This window comes from Sesamum indicum, linkage group LG6, assembly GCF_000512975.1.
Source record: "Sesamum indicum cultivar Zhongzhi No. 13 linkage group LG6, S_indicum_v1.0, whole genome shotgun sequence".
Taxonomy (NCBI): domain Eukaryota; kingdom Viridiplantae; phylum Streptophyta; class Magnoliopsida; order Lamiales; family Pedaliaceae; genus Sesamum; species Sesamum indicum.
Genome location: NC_026150.1, coordinates 2393036 through 2419665, shown reverse-complemented (window position 1 = coordinate 2419665; position 26630 = coordinate 2393036). Strand labels below are relative to the sequence as shown.

The 26630-nt window shown below is 37.4% G+C and overlaps 4 protein-coding genes across 6 annotated transcripts; 2 read left to right on the top strand and 2 right to left on the bottom strand.

Annotated features, from left to right (window-relative positions):
• On the bottom strand, positions 173–7509 carry LOC105163405 (autophagy-related protein 9). Of its 2 annotated transcripts, XM_011081729.2 has the most exons (11): positions 7086–7508; positions 5948–6032; positions 5067–5711; positions 4577–4897; positions 3680–3902; positions 3232–3411; positions 2914–3120; positions 2014–2091; positions 1862–1932; positions 1628–1738; positions 173–1504 (listed from the first exon to the last, which is right to left on the bottom strand). In XM_011081729.2, exons 3-11 carry the CDS (start codon positions 5639–5641, stop codon positions 676–678), a joined length of 2595 nt encoding a protein of 864 aa, XP_011080031.1. In that variant the 5' UTR covers positions 5642–5711; positions 5948–6032; positions 7086–7508; the 3' UTR covers positions 173–675. The 2 variants fall into 2 exon arrangements, with proteins under 2 accessions (XP_011080031.1, XP_020550201.1); XM_020694542.1 differs by lacking the exon at positions 5948–6032 and having other exon boundaries at positions 7086–7509.
• Positions 8820–12116, top strand: LOC105163404 (CDT1-like protein a, chloroplastic). Its single transcript, XM_011081728.2, has 7 exons — positions 8820–9201; positions 9635–9754; positions 9862–10096; positions 10433–11119; positions 11247–11448; positions 11535–11625; positions 11760–12116. Exons 1-7 carry the CDS (start codon positions 8867–8869, stop codon positions 11815–11817), a joined length of 1728 nt encoding a protein of 575 aa, XP_011080030.1. The 5' UTR covers positions 8820–8866; the 3' UTR covers positions 11818–12116.
• Positions 12796–16429, top strand: LOC105163402 (protein TRIGALACTOSYLDIACYLGLYCEROL 1, chloroplastic). 2 transcript variants are annotated; one of them, XM_011081725.2, is made up of 3 exons: positions 12796–12994; positions 14212–14520; positions 14681–16429. In XM_011081725.2, the coding sequence occupies exons 2-3, from the start codon at positions 14474–14476 to the stop codon at positions 15696–15698; spliced, it is 1065 nt and encodes a 354-aa protein (XP_011080027.1). In that variant the 5' UTR covers positions 12796–12994; positions 14212–14473; the 3' UTR covers positions 15699–16429. The 2 variants fall into 2 exon arrangements, with proteins under 2 accessions (XP_011080027.1, XP_011080026.1); XM_011081724.2 differs by having other exon boundaries at positions 13198–14520.
• LOC105163403 (notchless protein homolog) lies at positions 15901–25509 on the bottom strand. The gene is made up of 13 exons (XM_011081727.2): positions 25206–25509; positions 24091–24172; positions 23893–23982; positions 22793–22918; positions 22190–22317; positions 21243–21442; positions 20639–20702; positions 19993–20103; positions 18762–18899; positions 17530–17672; positions 17405–17459; positions 16664–16720; positions 15901–16444 (listed from the first exon to the last, which is right to left on the bottom strand). Exons 1-13 carry the CDS (start codon positions 25380–25382, stop codon positions 16361–16363), a joined length of 1455 nt encoding a protein of 484 aa, XP_011080029.1. The 5' UTR covers positions 25383–25509; the 3' UTR covers positions 15901–16360.

The window sequence follows — 26630 nt, the reverse complement described above, 5'->3', positions numbered from 1 at the left end:
AATAAACTAAATTCATGTAAATTCACAATTAATTAATTGTGAGAGTTCAACTTTTTGTAAACTCTTTTAGACAAGATTGGCAGTAGTAAAAAATCTGGCTGGGAACAAAATTGTCTTGAAAGAGAAGTAATATATCGTCTCATTTTGCCCGCTGCTTCAGAAAAGTCGCAACTCATCTCATCTAAAGCATTTCTCTCATCTAAGTAGGATCAACAAACAAAGCAAGCCGAAAAAAGAAGAAATTTAGCGTTCAGACCTCCTAACAAATTGTCGTCTAAGTCATAGAATACAATTTTTTGGCATCAACTCTTGGTCCAAGAATTCACCTTTGGTCCTAAAAGACAACCCTGCATAGTGCATCCAATATCCCTTACACGAGCATAAGGAAATAAAAGCAACAACACTTTGCAGCATTGACCGCGCATCACATCACGATACACTTGAATTTGAAATAAGAATAAACGATAAATAAACGGTCTTTACAATTTTGGTAAACGAGCAGTGATAGTGGCATCGTGTGTCACCCTCCAAATCAACCAGAGGACGTTCGGAATCCAATTATGTACAGATTATATACAGCAAAGAATATAGAGCTTCCGTATTTTTCCAGATGAAGAGATGGATAAGAGGATAGACGAGGAAGCTCTTGCATATTCAATGGTAAAGCAAGGGTAATCACACAAGATTTCCAGGATCTGCATTCTCAGCAACACCCTCTGAGGGACTTCTATATACATCACCAAACGGAAGACTGAAATCTCCACCATCTAAATCATCCATGTAGAAAGTCCGAGACAATCCCCTGGAATTTCTAAAGTCCAACTGTGGTTCCTCTACACTTTTGTCGGAGAGATTGTCATAAAGATTGTGTGGAGCTTCATTGTAAAAGTTCGGAGGCTCAAGAAAACTTGTCTGCTGATCCGGACCTTGTGGTGTTCTTCTGGCCCACCAATGGCTCCTAGCAGGCTGTCCAGCTTCATCCGACTCGTGATGTTGAAGGACACTTTCCTGGAAAAGGGGTGCTGATGTGGAAGCTTCTAGATGACTCCGTGCACGGTCATCAAACAGGTTGTCGTCCCATTTGTCATCGTATGTTGCATCGTTTCTTGTGAAGCCAGATGGAATCCATAAATCTTCAGGGTTCTCCTCATCATAGTCATGATGTCTTGAAGGTATATTATCTCTTAGACTATCCTCTCTGTCATGGTTCTGTGAGGTATAATACCAATCTAGGATATATGGAAAATTCTTCTGTTCACAATCAATCAGCCACATCGAATCGAACTGATGAAAATTTCCTAGGTTGTTGAAAGGCATTTCCCTTGAGAAGCTATTTCGATCACCTAAACCCCTAAAATTTGGATTCTGATGCTGCATCCCAGAAGGCGTATGTGCAGTTGACGTTCCACGACCTTGCATCTTTTGATCTCTAAATATTTTTATTGTTGTGAGGAATTGCTTCCCGTCTGCATTAGGTTCCCATGAAGGATAGGCAATCTGAAAGCTGCGAAAAATTAATAGACAAGATGATCATCCAACACAACTTTTCAAAAAATACAACAAACATTGGAACACGAGGCAAAATAACATGAACACTGGTTATTACTTGTATCACAAATGGTCTTACCTCAAGAATGACTTTTCCATTTTCCCCTGGGAACTCCTCTGATCGCAACGTGAACTGAAGGGTGAACCATATTTTCTGTTCCCATGGTTTTTAAAATCAAATAGGCTAAAACTGCCAGGAACATGTGACGTGTTACTGAGTTTGCTGGAGTAGCCACAAGAAAGCAAAAAAACTGGATTTCCATGTGATAAAGTTAGATGAATGTCAACGGAGCAGAAACGGCCAAATACATACCTGCAAACATGACCTACACCTTCAACATCAACAGTGAAGTCGACAATGAACTGCAAGATGTCATCCACCCGCTGCAAAATTAAGCAATCAATATTTCAGGATCTACTATCTTATGGTAAAACAAATATATCAGAGGATATTAAACAACAAACCTTTGGGACAACAAATAACAGTAGGTAAGGCGTGAGAAAGATCGAGGCCATTTCCTCCAACAGCATCATTCCTGTGTACTGCTCCCGGCAATTTGCTCAAGTCAATTTACACGGTCAATAATAATAGTAAATGAGCTATGAACTGCGTATAAATCATGTATGGCCAAATACTATATATGAACATCAGAAAAGCCGCATGAAGGTTGTAGATATGGTTGGCTGCATCTATTTTACACTCACAAGTTGTCTATGATTAAAGACCATAAATATAATAATTCAGTTGAGATTTGACCTTAGTTAAGGCCTAAAGGTCTACAGGCACATTCATATCCCAGAGATATGGGGTTATCTGTGTCATATTCGATCTCCTTTTAAAACAGCTTAATAGATTCAATTAAATTGTCTGAGAAACAATTTTGACTGACAAATCAGGATCATTACAGTCAACTACAGAAAAACTACAAAAACAAGATCAAACTCATGAATCTTGAAAGTATACTATGTTAATTGGACCCAAGTACACTCTCCATCTTAGAGATGATTCTTCATATCCAGCCATCATGGAGTGGAGTGGAAATGAAAAGACATATGCTTCCCCAGTTTTAGCATAAAACAATGTGAAATGTAAATGAAGATACCAAGATGCGGGTTGAACCTACTTGAAACTATGCCCATTAATAACAACAACAATAATAACTGTAATAATGAATAATAATAGTGATGACTCTCATGACTGATGATGATGATAATAAGTGATACTGATACTACATACAATTAACAAAAAAAAAAAAGAAAGAAAGAAAGCGCATTTCAACATACCCTTGTATGAATGTCAAGTGTCTAACACAAGTACGTCATGCATTAGGAAGAGTCATGCTAACATACATAATACGTGGGTACCTGAAAAAGAGTTTCAAACTCCAGCCGTACAGTCTCAGTGTTCTCTTTCCCACGCCATCTTTTCGGCATATAGTGCGTGTGTTGGACAAGTCGGGACATTGCTCCCTGTGGATCAAGGACAAGAAGTTCAACTGTCATCGCCGCCCGGCTTATAGCTGTTATAGTTCCAAATACTGCAGCATACCAAAATAAGTTTCGACCAAATATCTGCAAAGGTTAATGAAGCCCATAAGAAAAAAAGGAGAAGTTCCAGAATCACATCAATTGATGCAAATACATTTCCAGGAACAAATGTTGATTAAGAGTCCAAAGTATTACATGGCCTTCCAGCAGAGATTCCTCTAGGAATGCAATGATTATAAGCACAGCAGCAAAGCCACCAGAAACAAATGAGATGAACTTGGCAACAAGTGTCAAAATAGGTGAGGGAAACTGTTTCAAATAATCAGAAGCGTGTACTATACTGCTATTCATCCGGTGCTTGAACAAATGATCAACCTGGAAAACAAATGACACCCCAAGCACATTATTCTCACCATAAAGATGAAGCTATTGGCTCGATCAAAACAGTTATACTTGGAAGAAAAAGAAGCAAGAGTCTACAATAATCATGCATAGGTAGATTATATTTGCCCTTTTCCCCAAGCAAATACTTAGCCTTAACTTCCCAGCACGCCCGGCAACCCTCATCCAGACCTAGCGTGAACAAAAGGATACAAAAAAGCTAGTCTTCTATTTAAGGTTGGAATAAAGTCCCAGAAGATACCTCATTGAATTCTCTGAACATCCACTTTGAGAGATTTGACCATCTCCGGGATGATGCAGTACTAGGATGGTTATAGAATTGTTCAGCATGCCTCAAGAAGAGATAAACCAGCATGAAAATTACCAGGAACGGAGAAAGGAAAAGCAGTGCAAAGCCAACTATCATAAGCCTTTTCTTCAATGTTTCCGGATCAGAGACAAAATCCCTTCGTATACGGAAGTTTCTGTGGAAACATAGCAAATAGAGAATTGACATAGCAGAAATACAGTGACGAAAATCAAATTTACATAAGCAGCAGTATAAAGACACTAGCAGAGCCTTTTCATCAATGTCTTAAGATCCGAGACTGTTCCTGTCAAAAACAACGCAGACCACAAACAGAACATATATAAACCACCCCAAGAGTGCAGTGCAGAGGTCTAAATGCTTTGACTTTCTCATTTCCTTATTCTTTGTTGCCCCTTAACGGAGAAACTAACAACCACACACGCTGAAAAGCAAGCTACTATCGATATAGTATCAGTACATAAACTAAAATACCACAGAATACCAGAGGCCCTTACCTAATAAATATCTGTTTAATGGAAATTTCGGCCATATCAAGAATGGTTTTCTTTATTCTTTGTGATTTTCCTTTTCCTTTCTCGTTTCGTTTTATCTTTTTTCTTGGGAAATGGTTGGGGGGGTGAAAAGACAAATGAGATTTGTTCTATTCTCATGCCTTCTATAAATGCAAGAAGGCCACATTTGGGACAGGGACGTGTAAACATACTTCATGTGTGAGCATAATGGTACATCCATAATACCAAATATTACTATAACATGTTGAATTTATCACGGGTATTCTCCCCTAGATTGGTTTTCAGAATATTCTGCACTACTGGAGTTCACAACTACCTGTCAAACATGCTCTGTAGTATGCACCAATTCAAGATCCATTCAAGGGTCTTTGGTAGTACTAGACGATACTGAACACCATTTGGACCAACATTGGCAGTTGCACCAGCACCTGGGACCCACCGAGATATAGGGAGGGCAAGCACCCCTTTGTTGAGCATCCCAATCAAGTAATTCTCTTTCCTCATCAACCTCATAACCACATCGTGAATAGAAAGATCCTTGACCACACATAGCTGCTGGAAGCGTTGTACTTGAACAACTTTTTCAAGAATTAATGACCATGGCATAGTCTGTATTTCATTGTCCGTCACTTGGAGACTGCATAAAGAATTAACTCCTTTTAAACAGTTATGAACTCACAGATTAACAAGAATAACTTTCCATAGCATGTTTAAGCATTTATAATAAAAGGTAGCCACATATGGGCTGTAGAAGATTCTTATATGCCTTTTAACCTTATCAGATACCATGTCATATCTTGTCATACCTGTTGTAGTAAAACCGACGAATCTTAAGAGTCTCCTTTAACTGTGCAAAGAACCTCAAAAAGCAGAAAATCCAGTAGACGGAAAATATCCCCAAATATCCTAATATTATACCCTTGGAAAGAGTAAAAGGAGTCAGTGGATGCTGATGTAAAGCTTCCTTAGACAGATCGCATGGTTTGATTCCAGATTCCACTGCAACCATCCCACATTTTGCATTGCGGAGGCCATTCCAATCAACATAGAGCAAAAAGAATCCGGAAAAACATATAGTAAAAGCCAAGCTTAGGAGCTCAAATATCCACTTGATGATGATGCACCAAAGCCCTTTCTCACAGTAATAGGTGTAAATCCTCTCAAAGAAGAGATCCAAGTCATCGATTGGTTCCGCATTCAAAGTCTCACCATCAAGAAGCCCGGACGGGCTTTCACTACAAATGCTAGGAGCTTTATGATAATCGGACAATTCAATTCCATGAGGTACATCATTAAGTAATCCAGAAGTTAAAGATGATGTACTACGCCATTTCCACTTAAAAATATTAAGAGAATGAACACCTTTTTGCCCACTGAACATCACTCATACAAACTGACAGCAGGCAAGGAGAGCCAGTCCATCCCCTGGGTGCCTTAATCAAAGCATCGTGCTGAACAACCAAAGAAAACAACTTACAGAAACAATTTGGAACATGGAAAAAGTAGTCCACATGACAAGAAAAATTGTTTAATTTAAATTGAAAGAAAAGTCACCGAGGTGACCACCGAGGTAAACTTTCACTGACTATGAAATGTAAAACTTTCATATGAATTTACCCTTAGAAAAATGTCAACCTCATTAGGTTAAATAATATGTAATGCATACGAAAACTTTCAGTAAAACTACCTTAAGCCAAAATCCTGATTAAGCAATTTGCTATTTTTGAGAGGATTTAAGAGACTTGACTGAATACTTGGCTTCTCCTTTGGTTCTGAAAATTAACAATAGAAAGAATAAGTAGGACGCTGATATTCCAAGAGAAATTGAAACTATTATAGCATAATCTGGAATCAATTAATTAAATCAACATTAGATAAAACCTAAAACAATCCTCAAGAATTTCTAGTTTTCCAAATAAGGATACAATGCCAGTAACACACTTAACCGCATCTGCCACAAAAATTATAAAGCGCCCCTCCATGGGTCACATATTAGTGATATATCTAACTGCTCCCAAAAGGAATTTGGGGTAAAGCAGCAACTCTTTTAGCCAGATTCTATTAAATCTTGATTGATGATGTATCTACAGATTCACTGTAAGCATCTATACAACTCACAACAGCAGAAAAACTCATCAAACCACCAGCAAGATCAACCCAAAAATGTGCCAATCATACAGAAACTGTTAACTATCATGGCAACACAACAGAGATTGAACGTACTAACCAGAGCCACTGAAAGTGGAAACACGTGCAAACTATAAACCTTGCTAGCTACTTAAACATATAGCTTTGTAGCAAAGAAACCAAAAATCCGATAGAAACCCTAGAGCAATCACCAATCTTAAAAATCAGTAAAATGGCGGCAGCCTTCAACAAAAATGACCCTTAAGAGCTCAACATTGCGTGCACAAGCCTATTTCCAGTTTTGAATCCTGAGAGACACAGTGATCACAAGCACAAAAATTATATCTTTAGCAGTCAACACACTATCACACACCCTCCTTCCAAAATTCTCACAAGATTAATTCTTTTTCCTTATTGTTTATCTTAGCACCTCGTTTTAGCACGGAAAATGGCAGCTAAAATTACATAAAATTCCCCAGAAAACAACAACAATCCTAATCCATCAAATTCAACCACAAAACACAAAATACAAACAAAATTAACCCAACAAAAAATAAAAACATTAAATCATTATAATAAAGAAAGTTGAAAAACAATTGTCTAGCCCCGTTTCTTCAAAACCCAGATAAAAAACTACAAGTAAAAGAAGAAAGAGGAAAAAGCCAAGAAAACAAAAGAATACAACACGAAAACTCTACCTCGGAAGCACCAAAATATCGGCCCGATGAATCGGACGACCACCGCCTCACGCAAATAAATATCCAAACTAGTTCAAATTTCTTCCTCCTTTTGTTTTTTTCTTTTTCTTTTTCTGGGGAAAATCGGAGCGCGTAATAAAATAGAAATCAGAAATATTCAAGTATAGGGGGAGAAAACACAAAAATCCTTATTGCTTTTCCTGAGGAGAAAACCCGAATGAAGAATAGAGGGTGGGTTCTGAGTGATTGCAGCACAGTATATTATTTCGCTGTAAATTCCTCTGCGTTTCCTTCGGTCGTTCGAGTTTTCCGAGCGTATCCCCCTTTTGTTGTTTGCTTATCTTACTTTTTTTTTCTCTCTATTATATAGTGTTTTCTTGCATCTTTTTTTCTCAATTAAAAAAGGAGACGTGAGGACAGAGGATGCGTATCCTCTCTCTCCTCTCCTCTCTCTCTCCCCCTCCTCTGTACAATACTTCTCTCTCCTAACAACAAAATACCGTATCATCTCTTGATACATATACATTTTTTAAATATATGAAATTATATTTCTCATTCAATACAACAATTTCAAATCGTCTTAATCAATTTTTTAGATTCCTAACAACAAAATACTGTATCATCTCATGTTAATTCATACATATACATTTTTTAAGTATGTGAAATTATATTTCTCATTTCGATACAACGATTTGAAAACGTTTTGACCAATTTTTTATATACGTTTAAATAATGTGAAAAGTTTTCATTTTAAATTAAATTTTGATACATATAAATAGATTTCAGATTAATTTGAGATGGATATACATTTAAAATCATTTCTTTAAATCCAAATATATCTTAAAATTGTATTTGGATTATTTCAAATTTCCTAATATGTTTGGATAATTCCAAATATAATGGATTTTAAATTCTTATTATTGTAATTTTGAATTAAGATTTTCATAAATACGTGTGGATTTCGAATTCCTTTTATTCAAATCCAAATATATCCTAAAGAAAATTTAAAATTATACTTACACAATCCTCCAAGAATTCTTCTTCTATACATTATATTTTTATTAGAGTTTGGATGAAAAATATTACCGTCAACAAAGAAAATTTACCTAAAATGTTAATTTTACACCTAATTTAATACTTCTAATTTATATATAGAAAGAATTGAACATAATTATATTTTTTAAAATAAATATAATATTATTACATAGGAATTTCAAATATATGGTAAAATTAAAAATTTATGTATTTTATTTACCGTCGTTAGTATTTCTTATTCAAATTATAATGAAAGAAGACTAAATGTAAACGGTAAATTTTTTGTAAAAGTTGTAAGTATAATTTTAAATTTTTAAAAAGATACATATATAATTTTATATTTTTATAATTAACCTTAGATCATACTCATCAATATATGCATACGTATGTGGATGTAAATACACCGTATTTCGTACAAACTTGGTGCTAATCTCAAGCCTATTGGGCCTTTCTTCCTTTAATCTCTCCAGACCAATCCATTGGGCCTGAAATCCCAAATTAGCCCGACCCCAAAAAATAGCCCATTACAAGACCAAAGGCCCATCTAAAAGTTCACTGTGGGAATAATATTACACAAAAGCCCTTCCTTCCCGCGAGAAAAATTGGCGCCAATGCTGACCTGGCAAGCAGCCACGTCAGATCCCCGCCAAAAGAAAACCCTCGTCCTCCTGCTACAGTCTACATATACCTCATTGGATCCCTCGATTTCACCTCGACTGTGTGTGCTTTTGTGTGCCAGAGCAACGATGGATGCCGGCAAATCGTCGCCGTTGTCAATGTTCAAGTCAAAGAAGCAGCTCCATTTACCTGCGTCGTCGGATCAGGAGCCTCGGAAGGTTGCTGAGCCCGCCCAGAATCCATGGAGCGTGAAAACCCCCGGGAAGCCAGTGGACGCCCCTCGGCGGCTGCGACACCGTGGCGCGGTGATGTCGATAAAGGAAGTCAGAGAGGCGGCGATGAAGCTCCGGGAAGGGGGATCCAACACTCCTGCTAGAACGGACCCGCTATTGGGATCCGAGAAAGAGGACATCGTCAAATCGAAGAAGAAGTCTGTTGATGCTGAGATACAGCTTCCGGAAAAGTAAGCATGCATTTTATTTTGCAGGATTGCGATTGTTTAAGTAAGCAGCTGCTTGCAGATCTGTGTGCATATGTATTTTCCTGTGCTCTGAATGATTGTCTTGAAATGAATTGTTTAATTCTGTCTGGTTGTCGAGCATTTGTGCTCTGTTTTCTACTACAACAAATCAAAGAAGAGGGAAATCCCGAGTATACAATCCCAGATTCATGGCATCTAAAATGTGGAGAAAACATTTACATTGTATATTTGAAAAAAAGACCAGCTTTATTTGGTGTCATGGGTTATATAACTCCTATGATTAATTACTGAATCCTTCCAGTATCATTTTCTTAATTATCTGTTCTAGCATTACTGGTAAATATAGAATACGGTCATTCATTATCTGCTCTGTCTCTGAGATTAATAATTTAAATGCTTGATGTTTATGTTTCAGGTATGAGTTGTTGGATAAATTCTTTAACAGCTTGGATAGCTCAATCAGGCTGCTCCAATTAAAAAGATCTGCAACAACGTTTACTAATATTAGCTCCCAAATAGAAAGTTTAACTGATAGGTATGCGGAATTTACAGCTCAGATTGACAGACATTTTTTATAATTTTCATTGTGAGTTCTTCATATAGATTTGAATTTTCAATTTGGTTTCTGATTTAAATTTCCAGGAGGTTTACTTATGGTCATTTAGCACAATTGAAGTTCATCCTGCCTGAGGCCATTTTGGTGGAGAAAGTCCTTCGGCATGATGAGCGCACTAGCTGCATGAAACCTGACCTGCGCATCACATTGAATGTCGAAGCAATTGAGAGTAAAAGCAAGTCCAAATCTCACAGTCGAAATTTGCACTTGAGAAAAATCTTCCGTGGTCGGCTTCTTGATTTCTTCACATCCCATCCAGAGGTACCACTGAAAGTCCTTAGTTACCTTTATCTCCACTTTCCTACTGAGGGATCCATTTTTAAGACTGCTAAGTTGAGTCTTCTCATCTTTGATGAGATTCCGTGTATAATCAATCAGTTTCAACTTCATTTCCATTAGCTAATATGCTTCCCCATGCACTGAGGTGTTGCATTGGTTAAATTAGACATGATATTATGTTAGTACATGTTCCCTAGTACACATAGTTTTTAAATCAGACACAATATGTTGTTCATTCATGCTCCCCAGTAGCTTCTATTCTGCTGCTGCTATTCTATCCCTCCCTAAGTACCACTAAATCGCCACATCTGTGTCCAGGGTGATGAAGTCCCAGAGGAGGACCTACCAGAACCATTTACTCGATTGAAGGCATCTGCAAGCATAAGTTCAGTTCAACCTTCAGCTTCATCTTTGATGAGTGAGACCACAGATGGGGCAGTTTTAGAAGGACGAACTGTCACAGCATCCCATCTGTCTGCTTCATTTAAAAGATCCTTCTCGCAGCGGGGTTCTGGCCATCTTACAGCAAACATAAAGGAAGACCAAGTAGTTGTTTCTAACCATGCTTCAGTTGATGTGGAACATGAATTTCCTGGAAAAGAAACTAGTTCAGTTGCTGCTAAATCTCATTCTAAATCATCCGTAAAGCCTTCAGGCAAGGAAAAGTGCTCTTTTGAAACCCCAGTGAAATGTAAAGATAGTATCAAGGATGAAGATCAATTATCTGTTGAAATGACACCTTTACTGAGAACTCCAGTGGATCTTTTATCTACTCCCGCAAAATTGATGAGTGCAACACCCATGCTTCATCCACCTAAGAGATGTTATATGAGCCCAGATGGTAATTCATCTAGATCACCGAGCAAACTGGTCAGGCGTCCACCCCCTAATAGGCCTTTGAAGTTCGACACTCCTGTGAAGAGTGTCAAGGTTGATGGTGAATTTGGTAGGAGCAGCAAATCATCAGCTGATGATGACATCCTCCCGGAGGCTCTTCTACAATCGGTAAGCACATTATCATATCATCTTACAGTATCTTAGTTGTGATATTTTCCTAAATGAAAGACCCTATCTAGCAATTGCTCCACTTAGTCTCATTCCCTTTTGGTCCACTGGTTGTCTGCTTTTACAGATACGAGAAAAAGAGCGTCTAGCATCAATGGAGAAGGATCCAGCAATCTCGCAAGCAAAAAGGCGGCAACAAATGATTGCTAGTCTGCCCAAGCTCTTTGACATGATCTATTTCTTGTATCAATCAATCAGGCGTTCCATTATCACTAAAGAGGAGCTGATACAGAAAATAATAACTGGCCATTTAGATATTGTTGACAGAAGTAAGTCCGGTCTTTGATAAAAATAAACTTAACATTTCTGTACTGCAAAAGTTCACTTTGAAACCAATCTTGATTCACTTTGACAGGGGAGGTTGAAGAGCAACTTAGATTGCTGCAAGAACTGGCTCCAGAATGGATTTATGAGAAGTTAGGATCAAGCGGAGATATCCTCTTATGGTAAGTCTCACGTTTTCCTGCAAAATAACTTGCCAATCATCTGGTAGCAATGCAACTTGTCATACCAGCTTCATTTTTTACCCTTATCTCGGTCCCTTACAACTCTGGTGTTCCTTACACTATCTCTTTGGCAGTGTTAACAAGATCTCAAGTCCTGAAGTGATACGAACAAAGTTGTCCGAGGCCAAGTGAGAGAAGCAAGAAAGGATCAGATTAAATTTCAAGCCCCGTTTTGTAGATATTTGATTTCCTTCATCAACCGAGATATAATCCATTCACATCCATGGGTTCTGCCATTGTTGAAATGGCCACTTAGTTCCTTTCTGCACGTTCTGTCTTTCTAACTTGTCGAGATTATTACCTGTTCATCAGGAGGGCTCCTTGTATGTAATTAAATTAAATTCTATGCTCAAATTACTATTGAGAGTGTTATACATGACTAACTTCTCCAGTTGGCTGGTTGGAAAATAAATTCTAAATTTGCCAGTGAATGAATAGCCATAGAACAGTAGAAGTTTTGTAACAACTCATGCATTTTCTGTGTTGCATTCATGATTCTATCCATGAAAATAAGTATGTTGTTTTCCTTATATCCAGTACTTGAAGAACATGATCAACTTCATTTAGGTGTGCAAAGATTTATTACTATATCAACACTTATTTGGTGAACTATTTCTGAGTTGGTGCTTAGTCAACTACTGAGAATGGGTAACAATGGTGGTATTTATTCTTTTAAAAGATAGGATACAAGTTGATGACATTTTATTCTTATGAAAGATAGTTTATGGCTGCAAGTCTCGTAGTTGGGGAACCAGCTTTTAGTATCTAAAGTGAAACAAGGAAACCAAGAAGTAAAGTTAGGAGTTAGATAAAATCAAATTTATTTTATTTAAAAAGAAAGACGAAAATTAAAAAACAGAAGTAATTTGAGAGGGCAATGAGAAAAAAACGTGTGATATTAAAGCCTATCTCATGGCTGCGTAAACACAATTCCAAAATTGGTACTTAATAAATTATCCAAAAACCAACTTCAACGTTTTCAAAAGTACAAAATGTAAAAGTAAATGTACAAGATAATATATAAATATGTTATATATGTATGTGTTTATTATTTCAAAGAAGTATATACTATATAGTATCCTTTTTCTCATGGAATTGACAGGCAAAACCGGGCCGGTTTCAATGGCAGACCGGCCGGGTTTATCCTGTCCAATGATCTGATCTGTGTGATCCGACCGGAGGGTTACGCGACGGCCATATAACAAGTAGAGAGAGAAACCGTAGGAAAGAGAGAAATGCTCCGTAGTTCGCATTAATATTCACTCTCATTTCTGATATTCTGGGTCCTTATACTCATCAAGAATTGAAGGTGCTTACATTCTTTTTTCTTCCCCAATCTCATTTCTGTTTTTGCTTTTGTCTTTCTTACATCTTCAAATTATTGAGTATGCACGCTTCTCCTGGCATCTATTAGCATGTTCGTTTCTTCAATATTTGGTGTAGTTGCTGCCAATTTGGATTATTATTGTTTTTTTTTTTTCTTCTGAAGTTTTTCCTCTTTTGTTATTGCAGTTCATTTCAGCTACTGAATGTGATGGTTGATTCTTGGTTTTAGTTTCTTGTTCACTGCGTCTGGTTTTGTGCTTACAACTGTGTTGCTTTGTTTTTTATTTTGTTAATAAATTTTGGGTTGTGGGTTGTTCATTACCATTTTGATTGAAACCGATTCAGACTTTGAGATCAGAACAAAAAGCCCTTTTCTTAATGACTTATTGATGCAAAAAAAGATTCATTATTTCATCTGCTGTGCGTGTGAATGAGTAGTTAGTTCCGCGAGTTAGTGCAACAAATTGTTTGACAAAGAAACAAATGAAGAAAGTTGTAGTTTTGCTTTCCTGGACTGATGGCATTAGTAATGTCTAGTTCTGCTGCACTATGGGTTCATACAAGCACTATGCTGAAACTGACCTCCTGCTTATGCTTTGGTGCCTGGCACATCTCGTGCTATGCACAACTAGTTTTGGGGTTGGCTATGGCATTTCCTCTCCCACCTGAACTTAGATTAGAATCATACATCTAATGCATTTTCCTGCACGTTTTTATAGTGAATGGAGAGCATATTATGATCTGTCAATGACTGCAAATGCCCATTCTTTATACGGGTCATATTGGACAATGATGAAATGCAGATTGATTCCATAAAAGATGAAATTAGCACAAAGAAATTTAGTGAAGTTGATCTCTTATGATTGATGATATGGTAGACACAGAATCTTCAGGTTCATGCTAAAGAGGGCCTTCTCCTGTTCTTTTTTAGTTTAGTTCAGTCTTTTAGCATGTTGGCTCTTCCATTTTCCTGCTCATGCCCTTTCTACCTATTTATAGCCATTGGTGACCAAGACCTCTCTTTTCGAGCACCAAGCAGTGTGCAATTAGTTTTTGGAGATTTTTAACCTTGTTCCTGGATTGTTATTGCAGTTGTCTTCGTTATTTTACTCCTCAAAGTTACTTAAGGTAGTTTATTTGACATCACTATGACACTAGAACCCCAAATTATCTCTGTCTGTTGTCTATTTTCAACTGCAGGTTACAAGGTCTAGAAGTTGGCTTTCAATGAAATCATTTGCCATTCAGCGTTACTTGTAGTTCCTGGCTTGCTGGGCCATGTTGCCTTGTAGCAACTGAATTTACAGAAGACAGCCTTTTTATCTCAGTTGCATGTGTTCAACAATTTTTGGTAGATAGTTTAGAGCAGGTTTGTAGTTCAGGGCATTTAGACAACTCTCCCTTCTCAGAGGAAGAACCAAGACTTATATTCCATATACATCTTAACAAAGAGGGAACTAACATGCTAGCAGCCTCCCAAATTCGCCCGGTTATTCACATCTCTGACAGGTTTCTTTTTTCTTCACCTCTCTGTTTGTGTATGAATACATAACACGGATGTGACAAGAACAATTTTTTTTATCTGCTTATTATTATTTTCCTTTTTGGGTTTCTTATTGAGTGGTTATCTCATTAATTTGTTTTAACTCTTATCTCTGACATCTTTCAGACGTAGCTCTATCAATTTAAGTTGTCCAGCAAAGATTACTTCCTTGAGCTTCAGGCACCTTATCCAGAAAGTTTATTTTTCTGAGGCGGCAAAGACTCGCAGGGTTTTCTCTCCTGTTAAACAAAGCAAGCTTTTTGTTCTGGATAGAGAAGATGGTCACCCAAGTGCTTCAGTGTCTGAAGAAGAAGAAGCAACTGAAATTCCACTACCGAATAATGAATCAAGCACATTCCTGAGTAAATGGTCACCTCCTAAGTACTTATGGAGAGGTTTATCTGTTCTTGTTTTGACAGGGCAAGTGATCACTAGGACCATAAAGGGCAAAATTCACTGGAAAAACACTCTCCAACAACTAGAGAGAGTTGGGCCTAAATCAGTTGGTGTCTGTCTCCTGACATCAGCTTTTGTTGGCATGGCGTTCACTATCCAATTTGTGAGGGAGTTTACCAGATTAGGACTGAATAGATCTGTTGGTGGGGTTTTGGCCCTTGCCTTTTCAAGGGAGCTGAGTCCCGTTGTCACATCAATCGTAGTTGCTGGACGGATTGGAAGTGCCTTTGCTGCAGAATTAGGCACAATGCAGGTGTCAGAGCAAACCGACACGTTGAGGGTTCTTGGCGCAAATCCTGTGGATTATCTGGTAACCCCGAGAGTGCTAGCTTCATGTGTTGCCCTTCCATTTTTGACTCTGATGTGTTTTACAGTAGGGATGGCATCAAGTGCTCTCCTAGCTGACAGTGTTTATGGCATCAGCATCAACATAATCTTGGATTCTGCTCAAAGAGCTCTTAGATCATGGGATATAATTAGTGCAATGATAAAGTCGCAGGTCTTTGGCGCAATAATATCAGTTGTGAGCTGTGCATGGGGTGTTACGACATTGGGAGGTGCCAAAGGCGTCGGAGAATCAACTACGTCGGCAGTGGTTGTCTCTCTTGTCGGGATTTTTATTGCAGATTTTGCTCTCTCGTATTGCTTTTTCCAGGGTGCTGGAGACTCGTTGAAGAATTGCATGTAATAATTGACTAAACTGAGTCTTTGTAGTCCACAGTACCACCCTTTTTTGCCAGAATAGAAACTCTAATCATCAAAATATGCTATTCAGAATTGGAAGTCAATTTCAGCAGACCAAGTTATCTGTAGCCCTGTTTTTCCGACTCATTCAGTTCAGCCTTGGAAATGACCAGTCCATTATCATGGTTTATCCTGGAAGATCATGCTGAGAAGTGGGCAGAGATATTATAATCACCACCAAATACAATCTTCTGACTATATAATTGAGCAGTACACTGGATTATGTGCCAAATACAGGAAATTCAGCCTAGTCAAGACACCTAAACATCTGGTTTTCAAAAGAAGGCAAGTGAAATGGCATTCACCATAAAAAATCGAAAAAGAGGTTAAATGGAATTGGGCCAAAAATGAAACTTACAATATAGTAACTTGACCTGCCAACACTATTAATTTGGAGAGCTTTGCTGTAATTGTATGGAGAAACCATCAGAGCATAGCATGGTGCGATAGCTGAATGACCTAGACCAAATGAATGCAAGACCTCATATTTTAGTAAACTATGTTCATATCCCCACGCGCAATCTGAGAATTCTTTTCCATAAACTGGCAGTGTATAAGCTGTACAAGCCTTCAGCCTTCAAAGTCTTTACTTCCACATGGTGATTTCTAGCCCATCCATAACTTCAACACTTTATCCTTGCCACCAGATGCTACTTTCTCACCATCTGGACTCCAGTCAACTGCAAAAACCTGAAGAACGAAAAAAGTCATTATTCATGGCTTCTCCTACAACCCCTCCAAAAAGGATGGAAAGGTAAAGCAGAGAAATAGCATAAAAGAATTGCACAAATGGGCCAGCATGAACTTAGAGAGAGAGAAGAAGGAGCTCTTTTCCTTTCTTTTACAGACAGTGGAGGTGGGGTGGGGGTGGGGATGGGGATGGAGTCAGGGATGGCTGGTAGGCCTTACTTCATCTGCATGCCCTGGAAGATCTTGTTTCAACTTCTGTGTCCGGATATCCCAAACCTGTTTAAAAACTCACATCAATTACAAAATGCACATCCACATTCAGCAACATTAGCCTTCTAGTAAGAAAAAATTTCCTTAAAAGCAAGTGCACGCTTTATATGAAATAGAATAGCCAAAGCATCTCCATATTCAGTTGAAAATAAATTGGCAATTCAGATATCGGTGGACAAATAGGAAGGGAAGTTTCAACTGATTCATCATGTACATGACCGAAAAATCTGAATAGACCGCAAATATAGTAATATCAATTTATACTTCTTTTGTATGCCAATGTCTCATCAAGATTTCGGACCTCAAATTCTGTCTTCCCTGTTATTTGTATCAGTGTTACATCAGTGCCCAAGTGCAGCAAAACCAGGTTATTTTTAATCTTATTTTATGTTGTCTGCTGGCTTAATTTGTATTGATTCAGCTATTTGTTTGCCAAGCATCGCATCGGGAATTATTGAATAAATTATAAACATTTACATGATGCGTCATGTCTCGAAAGCCTAGGAGATCAAGAAAACACATTCAACTTTCTGAAAGTGTAGGACAGATTTTCATGCAATCACCAACACAGATGAGCTAGCTCTGCATTACTACTCTCTCAGAATCAACTATCTTATGGATTTTGTGAGAGAGAACAATAACTAAAGGAGAAGTTATTTAGAGCACATTCAGTTAACAAAGGAATGTTACCTTTAAAGTTGAGTCTTTGCTCCCACTCAAAAGCAGCCTACTGTCTGCTGACCAGCTGTAAAAAGAAATGCTGATTAGGTACACAGCTAGTAGATGGATAAATATACAAAGAAAATAATTCTAACCTTATTTGATAAACAGGCCCCACATGACCACGGAAAGCAGCCACAAAGTTTCCAGTGGTTCCATTCCATAACTTGACCGACTTGTCAAAGGAGGCACTGGCAATCCATAGCCCATCAGGAGAAAAATATACATGATTGACAAGCTGCAGCAGAACAAAGTCTAAAATCAGGAATGAGTAGGAAGAGATATTCTTGTTAAAGTGAGGAAGTACTAGTGAGGCAACACTAACATATCAAATATTCATAGATAAGAATCAAGTCTTTTGTTCAGCAAGCAAATAGTTGGTGCTAAATACTGGCTTCAGAGAAACATAGGGACGAGATAGGATAGGGGAACCAAAACAGAAGTAATGGTCATTGCACTTGGAATACCACACCATCTCTGCCAACTCCACAACTTCTATGACATAATAAATAACGTTGCCTTTGTCCCCCACAGCCACTGCAGATTACCTGAATATAGGGGCCCCCTGTTGCAAGATGTAATTCCTCTTATGAATCCTTGCTAAAAGAATAAGGTAGTGGGACCCAAAAGATGGTGGTGGCAGAACAAAACAGGAGATTGTTGTAGGGTTTCCCATGATGGATTTTCTCAGGCTACTACATGGGTATCAATGGTGATAGGCGAATGCTGCGAACACAGAACACAAAAGATGGCTAACAGGCACTCGTGTGCTGCATTGCTAATCCAGGTGCAGAAACAAATTGGGGCTGGAGGCCGAGGCCCCCAGCTAAACTGGTTCTCTTTGTGGAACAGCATTGTTAGTCGAGATAGGTACTCAAAAGAAGGACTGATAGGGAAAGTAACAATAACTAATAGAAAGGTATGATGTTTAATTTTGGGGGCTGATCAGGCTCAACTGTGAAATAAGTTTTTATTTAGGTTAAAATCATGGCCATCTACCATTCTCTGTTCGTCTTTTCGCTCATAATAGAGAAAATTTCTTCTGTTTATTTGATTGGAGTTTAACATACCGTTATCGAACAGGCTAACTTAGTAGCCAGCTTATGTTTCTTTGGTTTGTAGTATTGATGCATTTATTTTTAACTAGAGTGCTACCCACCACCCCTATATCTCTGCAATCTTTCATGCTTATGGTAGAAAACAAAGATAAAACTCAATCAATCCAAGAAAAAAACCATTAGTTTTGGTTTTGTCCAAGTAAAAGAGTCATAACTGATTATGTGTGAGGACAAACCCAAGAAATGACAAGAAAATCAAATACTCATACCTGCTGATGACCAGTCATACGCGTTTTCGGGTGTTTGCTGACAGCAGGTTCCCATAGGAACATGGTAAAATCATCTGAACCTGAGACCAATCTCTCAGGAGCACTCCCCTTCATCTTATTGTACCTTTCCAAAGCTACCTGGCACAAGGAGAACTTAAATAGTGGCTGAAACAAGAATGCAGTAAAACTGTAAATATAGCAGAGGAACACAAAAACCAAAAAAGTCATATTCAACTTTGGGGCATTAGTTCTGAAGGGCACAGGCATAATAGGAACTAGAAGCCTGCTGATTAATTATTTACTTTGATATGTAAGTTTTATTTACACCTAAGCTGTTCCTGTGGAGGATCTGAAGAGAAATTGTACCCAAGGAGTGAGTAAAAAGGTTGAAAGTCTTTGGAAAAAGAAGCTTCGCAATAAGCAGCCAACCACAACAAGAGAAAACAGAGGTGACACTCCAAAAGAGCCATCAGCACGCTCAGTGAACTGAAAGGATATGCTGGAGAGCGGAATCATCAAACCCGCAAAGTCGCCGTATGGAGCGCCGGTCCTGTTTCAGAAGAAGGCCGACGGCTCCCTACGCCTGTGTTGTGTGTATCGGGCGCTGAATAAGATCACTGTGAAGAACAAGTACCCGATACCGTTGGTGGCAGACTGCTTCGACCGTTTGAGTGGTGCGAACTACTTCACGAAGATAGACTTGAGGTCGGGCTATTGGCAGGTCCGAATCAAGGAGGGTGATGAGGCGAAGACGTTGGGAATAAAAATATATTGAAATGAACTAGGTAATTAGATGTTTACATCTTTCCCACAAAAATATTCAGCATTTTTAGAGCAGTCTCATACATATTGCATCGATATTCCCATCTATAACTCCTTCCTATTCTATACCCGTGGTGACTCCTTTAGACTACTGGGTGTCGTGTTGTCCGGTAGGACATTTCGCATAACTTAAACAGCCCCATCCCATCTTAACAACCTTACCAGCCCTAACTACTGATTGCAAGAGTTGAAATAATATATGATTTCACACTCAAGTATTTCTCAAATGTAAAAGCGAATTATATCAGTTAAAATTCCTTTCTTTTTGGTGGAAAAGTTAAATCACTTAATAAAATCAAAAAGCACCAGTGTTAAAAGCATCTGAATAATATGTAACTCAGCACATAATAGGAATGATTAAATAATTGTGTCTCTCCTAAGCTAATAATACTGAAGATAAATCAATTACCTTCTTCATTTCCTCTGGAGATGAATACTGTTTACCAGTGTGGTCAAAGGCACCAGTGCGGAGTACATATTCAGTACTCAATGCCAACGAATTGACCCAATGACCATGGCCCTTCAGAAGATGAACAAAGAAAATGATTAGCGACAGAATACAAAATAATTTGGAGCAAGAGTTAGAGAAGTTAATGCAAGAACAAAGTCTACTGAACACCTTACCCCACATTGAGAAAATAATATAAATACACCATCTACATGGAAAGCCTTTTAAAGAGACCAGAGAAAGATTTTTTGACATGCTCCTATACAATATATAAAATCTTTTCAGAAAAACTTAATACTTTTAGTTTAAAAGAAAAATAGCAACTAGGTAACCTGCCATAAGAAACGGTAAAATAGCGTTCCTCACTATTCTTAAGACAACTCAATTTCACTCATGGCTTTACCAAGTCTAATACAAAAACCAGATTGAGGATGCCATGCATAACAAATTACATCGAAGATGTATGTTACAGAGGCTACTACACACCAAAAGTGCAGAGCAATATGAATGCAAAGCTGAGAGCAACAAGAACCACTGTGCACCAGTAAGAGAGTTACAGTTATTAGAAATAGGAGGGGGCAGAATGAGAAATTGTTGAAACATTTACCTTCAATTCACGTATTAGTTTCCCTTGTGAAGTTTCCCACATTTTAATTGTACAATCCTGAGACCTGCAAATGACAAGCAGAACATACACTTTAAAATATAGAATTTTACCTCACACAATAGAACAATATTTTCCCCCAATTCCTTCCCATATACTCCGCATCAGAACAAAGCTAGAGACAAATTTCTACATTTGGATCCCCAGAGGAGATTCCTTGCACAAGCAGAACTCCTACCCCGAGTTTCTAACAGCTTAACTGTAGTTTAACAAACAGAAGGATTGCATTAGTTGTGGAGCCATTTGGAAATGCTGCACTTGCATAAAATGTGCACTATACAGACATCTCCAATCTGAGCAGATAGCCTCTTTATATGTGGGCATAACAACAACATCAATGAAGACATCATGACAGCATGAAACTAACAAGGAACAAATTAATGTATCCAGAACCCAGATCAAAAATACAAAATAGCTTAACATCCCAAATTTTCAAGCCGAAATAAAAGCTACAAATCAAGGATGAAAAATGCGCTCTGATTATTTTGGCAAACAAGTTGAGCAATATTTTTGCAGGTAAGTTCCCATGAACAATGGAAAAACATACCCAGTATATATGACTCCATCTCCACCCCACTTCACACAAGTTATGGCAAGTGTGTGTCCAGTTAGACATATGACACATTTTCTTAATGTAACATCCCATATCCTTGCATCACCATCTTTACTGGCACTGACAAACCGGCGACATGGAGCACTAAGATGGACAGGCTCCCATGAAATTCCAGTTACCCATTTCTTGTGGCCCTGACAATATAATATGCCATTCAACTCACTTCAATTCTTTCTAAAACATGCAATGTCATAACAAGTACAGATGAACAATGGATTCTATATTTTTTTTACCAATCAGATGAACAATGAATTATTTGGCTAATACAACAAGAAAAGATTCCATTTACATGGTAATCAGTTTCCTCAGAAGAAATTAGGAAGTGGCTGTTTATTAAGCTTATCTTGGTCTTAATCATCAATTATATGGTCTGCATTTATCTTGGTACCAGACTTGGGAGATAAAAATTGACAATCTTGGAGATGAATTAGATATAAACATAGATGACGTAAGAGAAAAATTTAATCTGGAGAAGCATTCAGATAGAGTAAGCATATACTTTTGTTCGTCCAAAATTTTCAATTCTTGCAATGTTAACTATGAGATTACATCCAAATGTCAATATAGCTTTTTTCAATCAGCCTCTACTCTAGGTCCTTCCGAGTATATTCATGTACCTTGCAATCCTTGCATATCTATGTCAATGCATAATATGAAACTTATAAAGCTGTTATCAAACTTCAGAATTAATCTCTTTTTGAGATTGTTTATAGCTATTTTTGCTAGAGCTTTTCCAAAATAAAGAACAAATTATAATTTTCAGAATCGACTTTACTGGACTGCAGTCAAAGAGGCAATGTTTTATCCAAGGAATCCAGAGCCCTAATTGGATGAGAAGAAGGGACTTTATCTAAAATCAAACAACTTGTTTATGGGCTTACAACAAGTGGATTGCCAGATGGCTTCCCAGTCTGCGGCTCCCAGCATATAAGCTCACCAGCCTTGCTTCCACTAACAAGATGCTTACCATCCGGCGACCATGCAATAGAAAGAACCCAGTTCTTGTGTCCTAAAAAGAAAGCAAAATGTGCGATCATAATTATCAAACCTATGAAAGAGATAATTTTGTAATGTCACTTTCTCCAACAAAAGTAACATATTGACAATCCAGAAGGGGTAATTTACAGATAATTTTGGTCCAAAACTGTGCACATTGAGTTTAAGATGAGATTATAAACAATGTAAAGGTGCACCCCAGAGTTCATGAAAGAGACATTCCTTCCATCAGGTTCTCCTTTTCAAATTAAAAGAATATGGGCAACACGCATATGAGAATTTATGCATATATAGTTCAATAAGCAAATCCTCAAATACTAATTCTTCATGTCGTGGATGATAATTTAAACTCTAACCAAATCAGCCAAGAAAATATACTTGAAATCATGCATAACATAATGTAAAATGTAATCTCTAAAGTTTATAGAATGCCTGGAAAAAGAAAGCGAGTACATGCCTCTAAATCATACACGAGAACGGATTCTAACCTTTACAGGTGAACAATGGTGTTTGTGTATTTAGATCCCATAAACGAACAGTTGTGTCACCCGATCCACTAGCCAAGTGACGTCCATCAGGACTAAAGGCAACTGAAAGCACAGCCTCTGTATGACCTGCAATTGCATAAATATATAGGGTTAAAGAAAGTATTGGCAAAACTTTCTACTATCCAACACCGACATTAAGTTTATAGATGCATCCAATCAAACCCAACACCACACCAAAACAAAAGAGTTGGAACGCTGAATTGGTTACCTAGGGAATGTCCATAACATTATAGATCATAAGAGAGCAGGATAACACCAAGCAATAAGTAAACTGAGCAAAAACATAATGAGAATCAGAAAACGTGTTATGAACTAAGCAGAAACATAATGAGAATCACATCACATAACAACAACAGGGTTCCACTAAAGGCAGACTTAAGTTTTCTACATTTAACGACTACCATGACCAATCAATTAGCATCAAAGTTATAGCTATCACCCTAGCAAGAAATACTTCACTTATGAAAGAAAACTGTCCAAGCACTTGTGCCATAAGCTCTCACAGAAGTTCCATCAAAAAATTGAGCCACAGTATTGACTGCCTCCTTACTCCATACTCATAGTTGGATGAGATCTCCACTATTACAGGTTAGCTGACATTGACTAGGTTACAAGGGTTTACACTTGCAACATTGTGCCCTGTTGCTTTCAGTTCTCATGTTGTGGCAGTTACCAAAATCAATTTAGTTTTGTCCCCTCGCAAGAACCACAAATGCATCCGAAAAACTACCCACAATAGTTTAAAGGCATATACAAAACCAGCAGAAAGAAGCTCTCTCAGACTACTGAAGATATTTTCAGCCATTTGCAAAATATAGACCAAATACTGCATAAAATAATAACTTTAAAGGGTTCAAGAAGTCCTTCCAGGAATTATAGAGCTAAACAAAGCCTCCTACAGCATAGTATAACAAAAGCTACCTCACAGTTCTGTAGAAAACAAATCTCAAAGAAGACCAATTACATTGATGATTTCTATCACTTAAACCATGTTAGCAAATGGCATGAACCCATGAAAGGAATCAAATAAATTTTCATACCAGCAATAGTTGAAGAACAGCGTGTTACTGGGCGTATTCTGAATACAGCTTGGGGCTGGTAAACTATTTTGATAACCTTCTCCACAGACACTGCAACAAGATTTAGAGAGAATCTTAGCAACTTGTTTGGGGATATGATGGATTCTACACATCATGGATTTGAAAACAAATAAAACAGAATTAGCTGAAAATTTTCACCCTTATTCTTCTGAAGGTATGACCCAAGCTGCACAACAAGCTCATTGTCTGATACATAAAATGCATAAGGCAATTTTTCCTCCTGAAACAAATTAAAGATCCATTATCAAATTCAACATTATTAACTAGTGTAGACACATAAATGTCTAAATTCTTCATGTACTCTGACAAGACATGCTCAAAATCCTAGAAAAAACAACATCATTGTTCTTTTACATTGGAAAGAACAGTTCAGCTATTGCTGAAACAGCATCTAGCACAATACGGGTGTTTTTTTGGTTTAGATTTGTGTTTTTCTTTTCCTTAGAACTACAGCTTCTCTATCTTCAACATATGTGTTTATTCTAGGATTTTTGTGGGGGAAAGGAAAAAATTATGACGGAAAAACAGAATCTCATAACTTCAAAATTCCAAAATCCAGTTCAATTGATTCAAAAAAGAAGGGGTAAAGATATCAACTCAAGGATCCAAATACCAACGATAAGTAGGTCCATTTTCAGGACTCTCATCCTGGTGGTATATGTGTGAACCTTAAAATTGCAATTGCTGCCACCATAAGCATCAGCACCATGCGATGCATGGCGTCCATCTTCGGTTGCACCAGAGAAAGAGAAAAGGATGGAAAGAGTTTGGAGATGAGAAAGGATCAGTAACACGAAGCTTATTAATAAACAGACAGGGTGTCAATGGAAAGAGCAAAAATTTCTTGAGATTCCTTCTCATCTCAGCTCATAATACTCAACCAATGACCACAAACCCAGGTCTGCATATTGCTATTCCAATCAATCAGAATTTTATAGTTACAATTTTCAATGATTCTTCAAACCGTTTAGTTTTAAAATCTCAACAATTTGATCCATGTAACTAAGTAAAAAGTGTATAAGCAAATACTCAACTTTATTCAAAATAAGTTGCGATTTCAGAAAGAAAAATAAGCACGGCCATACACAGTCACAAAAATCAACTCCAAGTATGAACAATTAAATCAAACTGAAATCAGAAAAGATGCCACCAAAACGTATGACACTGTCAATAAGCAAACTCCGTTCCACATTTACCAGAATCTAAAAAGGAAACACCTTTAAAAATAACAAAAATTCCAACTAGATACTTACGTTGTTGAGGAGTTTATTGACCAGTTGTTGCAGCTCCTTAGGGCCAGCGCTTTCCGGGAGAAAAATCGGTGCTCCGAGAGGTGTACCTTCTGAGTCCTGCAGCTGACACATTACCCGGTTGCTCAGCTCTCTTTCTTCTTCCATAGCTACTCCTGCAGCGGCTGCTTCTACTTCCATTTCTCTTTATTTTCCCGAATTAAAACTTATCCAATTTGGGGTTTTCTTCTACAAGTTCGGAAATTTAAGCTTTATTTAGGGTTTATAGGGTTTTTGCTCATACGTTGGGAGCCTGAGACTTGAGAGCTTGAGAGTAGGTCAGGGTCGGGTTTAAAAGTCCATGTCCAGAAACAGAAACGAACCGGGTTGGCTTAATTGAAGTTGGGGTTTTTTGATGTTATTATTGTCCGATTAATTGAGTTTAACCCATATATTTGGGCCGATAAAGAGGGGTATGGGCCATTCATCATTCCAAAGGCCCAATTTTGAGACTGTGGACTGCTCTCCTACTCATATAAATAGGCCCAATATCGTAGAGCCACCAGTCAAGCTCTTTTTTTATTGGTTAAATTCAAAGAATCATCCTAAAATTTGACATAATTATAAATATTCCCTTATGATTTAAGAAATTATCACTGCTCTTTATTTTAATTCTCATCCAACAATTAGTCTGTTCCATCAGACTTCGTTGGGTTTTCATCCATTTTTATGGTGAATTAATCAAAATGTCACTGTGGACTATCGAATAATTTTATTTATTTTTTATAAATTTAAAAAAAAATTATGGACTATAAGGACTAGTGAAAGTTACAACTCGTCAACTTTTACTATAATTTTTTTTTAAAAAAAAAAAAAAAGACAAAGTCGACATTTCCAAGCCTCTACCCAACAATTAGATAATTTCATCGGAGTATTGATAATTTTTTAACAACAAAAAAATATTTATAATTATGTCAAATCTCAAAACTATTATTATATATTTACTCTTTTTATTTATAAATTTTTAAGAATTTGAATTATTAATTGTATCATTTAACTAATTAAAAATTAATAATCCAATCACCAGTAATTACAATAATAATGAGATAATGCAGTTCGTACAAACATAATCAGAAATAGATAGCCACAAAAGCTTGTCTGATTTTAATCCAAAAACTCGTAGTTTCAATTGTCTTTTTCTATTTGAACAAAATCTTATCAGCAGTAAGTTAATTTTCTAATCACCAAACCCCAGACGTTTAAGTGTGAATAAATCCAAAGAATTGCACACAATTAACATGTTTAACTAAATCAAGACTCAAATACACCAGGGTTTTGCGTTTAATGTTCCGCAGTATACACGAGCTTTCTAATTATTCGTTTTCTTCAATTAAGTTCCAATAAATACAATAACAAACAGTCTATGTTTATAGTATTAATGTGACTATT

Bases quoted from the DNA above. Each gene is read 5' to 3' on its own strand.
- LOC105163405 (XM_020694542.1), bottom strand. From the start codon at position 5,641: ATGTTCAGTGGGCAAAAAGGTGTTCATTCTCTTAATATTTTTAAGTGG. The intron at 4,898-5,066 runs GTATGACAAGAT...TTCTTTATGCAG, and splicing joins CGTCGGTTTTACTACAACAG to TCTCCAAGTGACGGACAATG. The intron at 3,903-4,576 runs GTAGTTGTGAAC...ATGTTTCCACAG, and splicing joins CTACAGAGCATGTTTGACAG to AAACTTCCGTATACGAAGGG.
- LOC105163404 (XM_011081728.2), top strand. From the start codon at position 8,867: ATGGATGCCGGCAAATCGTCGCCGTTGTCAATGTTCAAGTCAAAGAAG. The intron at 9,755-9,861 runs GTATGCGGAATT...TTAAATTTCCAG, and splicing joins ATAGAAAGTTTAACTGATAG to GAGGTTTACTTATGGTCATT. The intron at 11,449-11,534 runs GTAAGTCCGGTC...TCACTTTGACAG, and splicing joins TTTAGATATTGTTGACAGAA to GGGAGGTTGAAGAGCAACTT.
- LOC105163402 (XM_011081725.2), top strand. From the start codon at position 14,474: ATGCTAGCAGCCTCCCAAATTCGCCCGGTTATTCACATCTCTGACAG. The intron at 14,521-14,680 runs GTTTCTTTTTTC...GACATCTTTCAG, and splicing joins GTTATTCACATCTCTGACAG to ACGTAGCTCTATCAATTTAA.
- LOC105163403 (XM_011081727.2), bottom strand. From the start codon at position 25,382: ATGGAAGTAGAAGCAGCCGCTGCAGGAGTAGCTATGGAAGAAGAAAGA. The intron at 20,104-20,638 runs GTAAATGTTTCA...CATCTTCTGAAG, and splicing joins AACTAATACGTGAATTGAAG to GGCCATGGTCATTGGGTCAA. The intron at 17,460-17,529 runs GTTAGAATTATT...TTCTTTTTACAG, and splicing joins GGGCCTGTTTATCAAATAAG to CTGGTCAGCAGACAGTAGGC.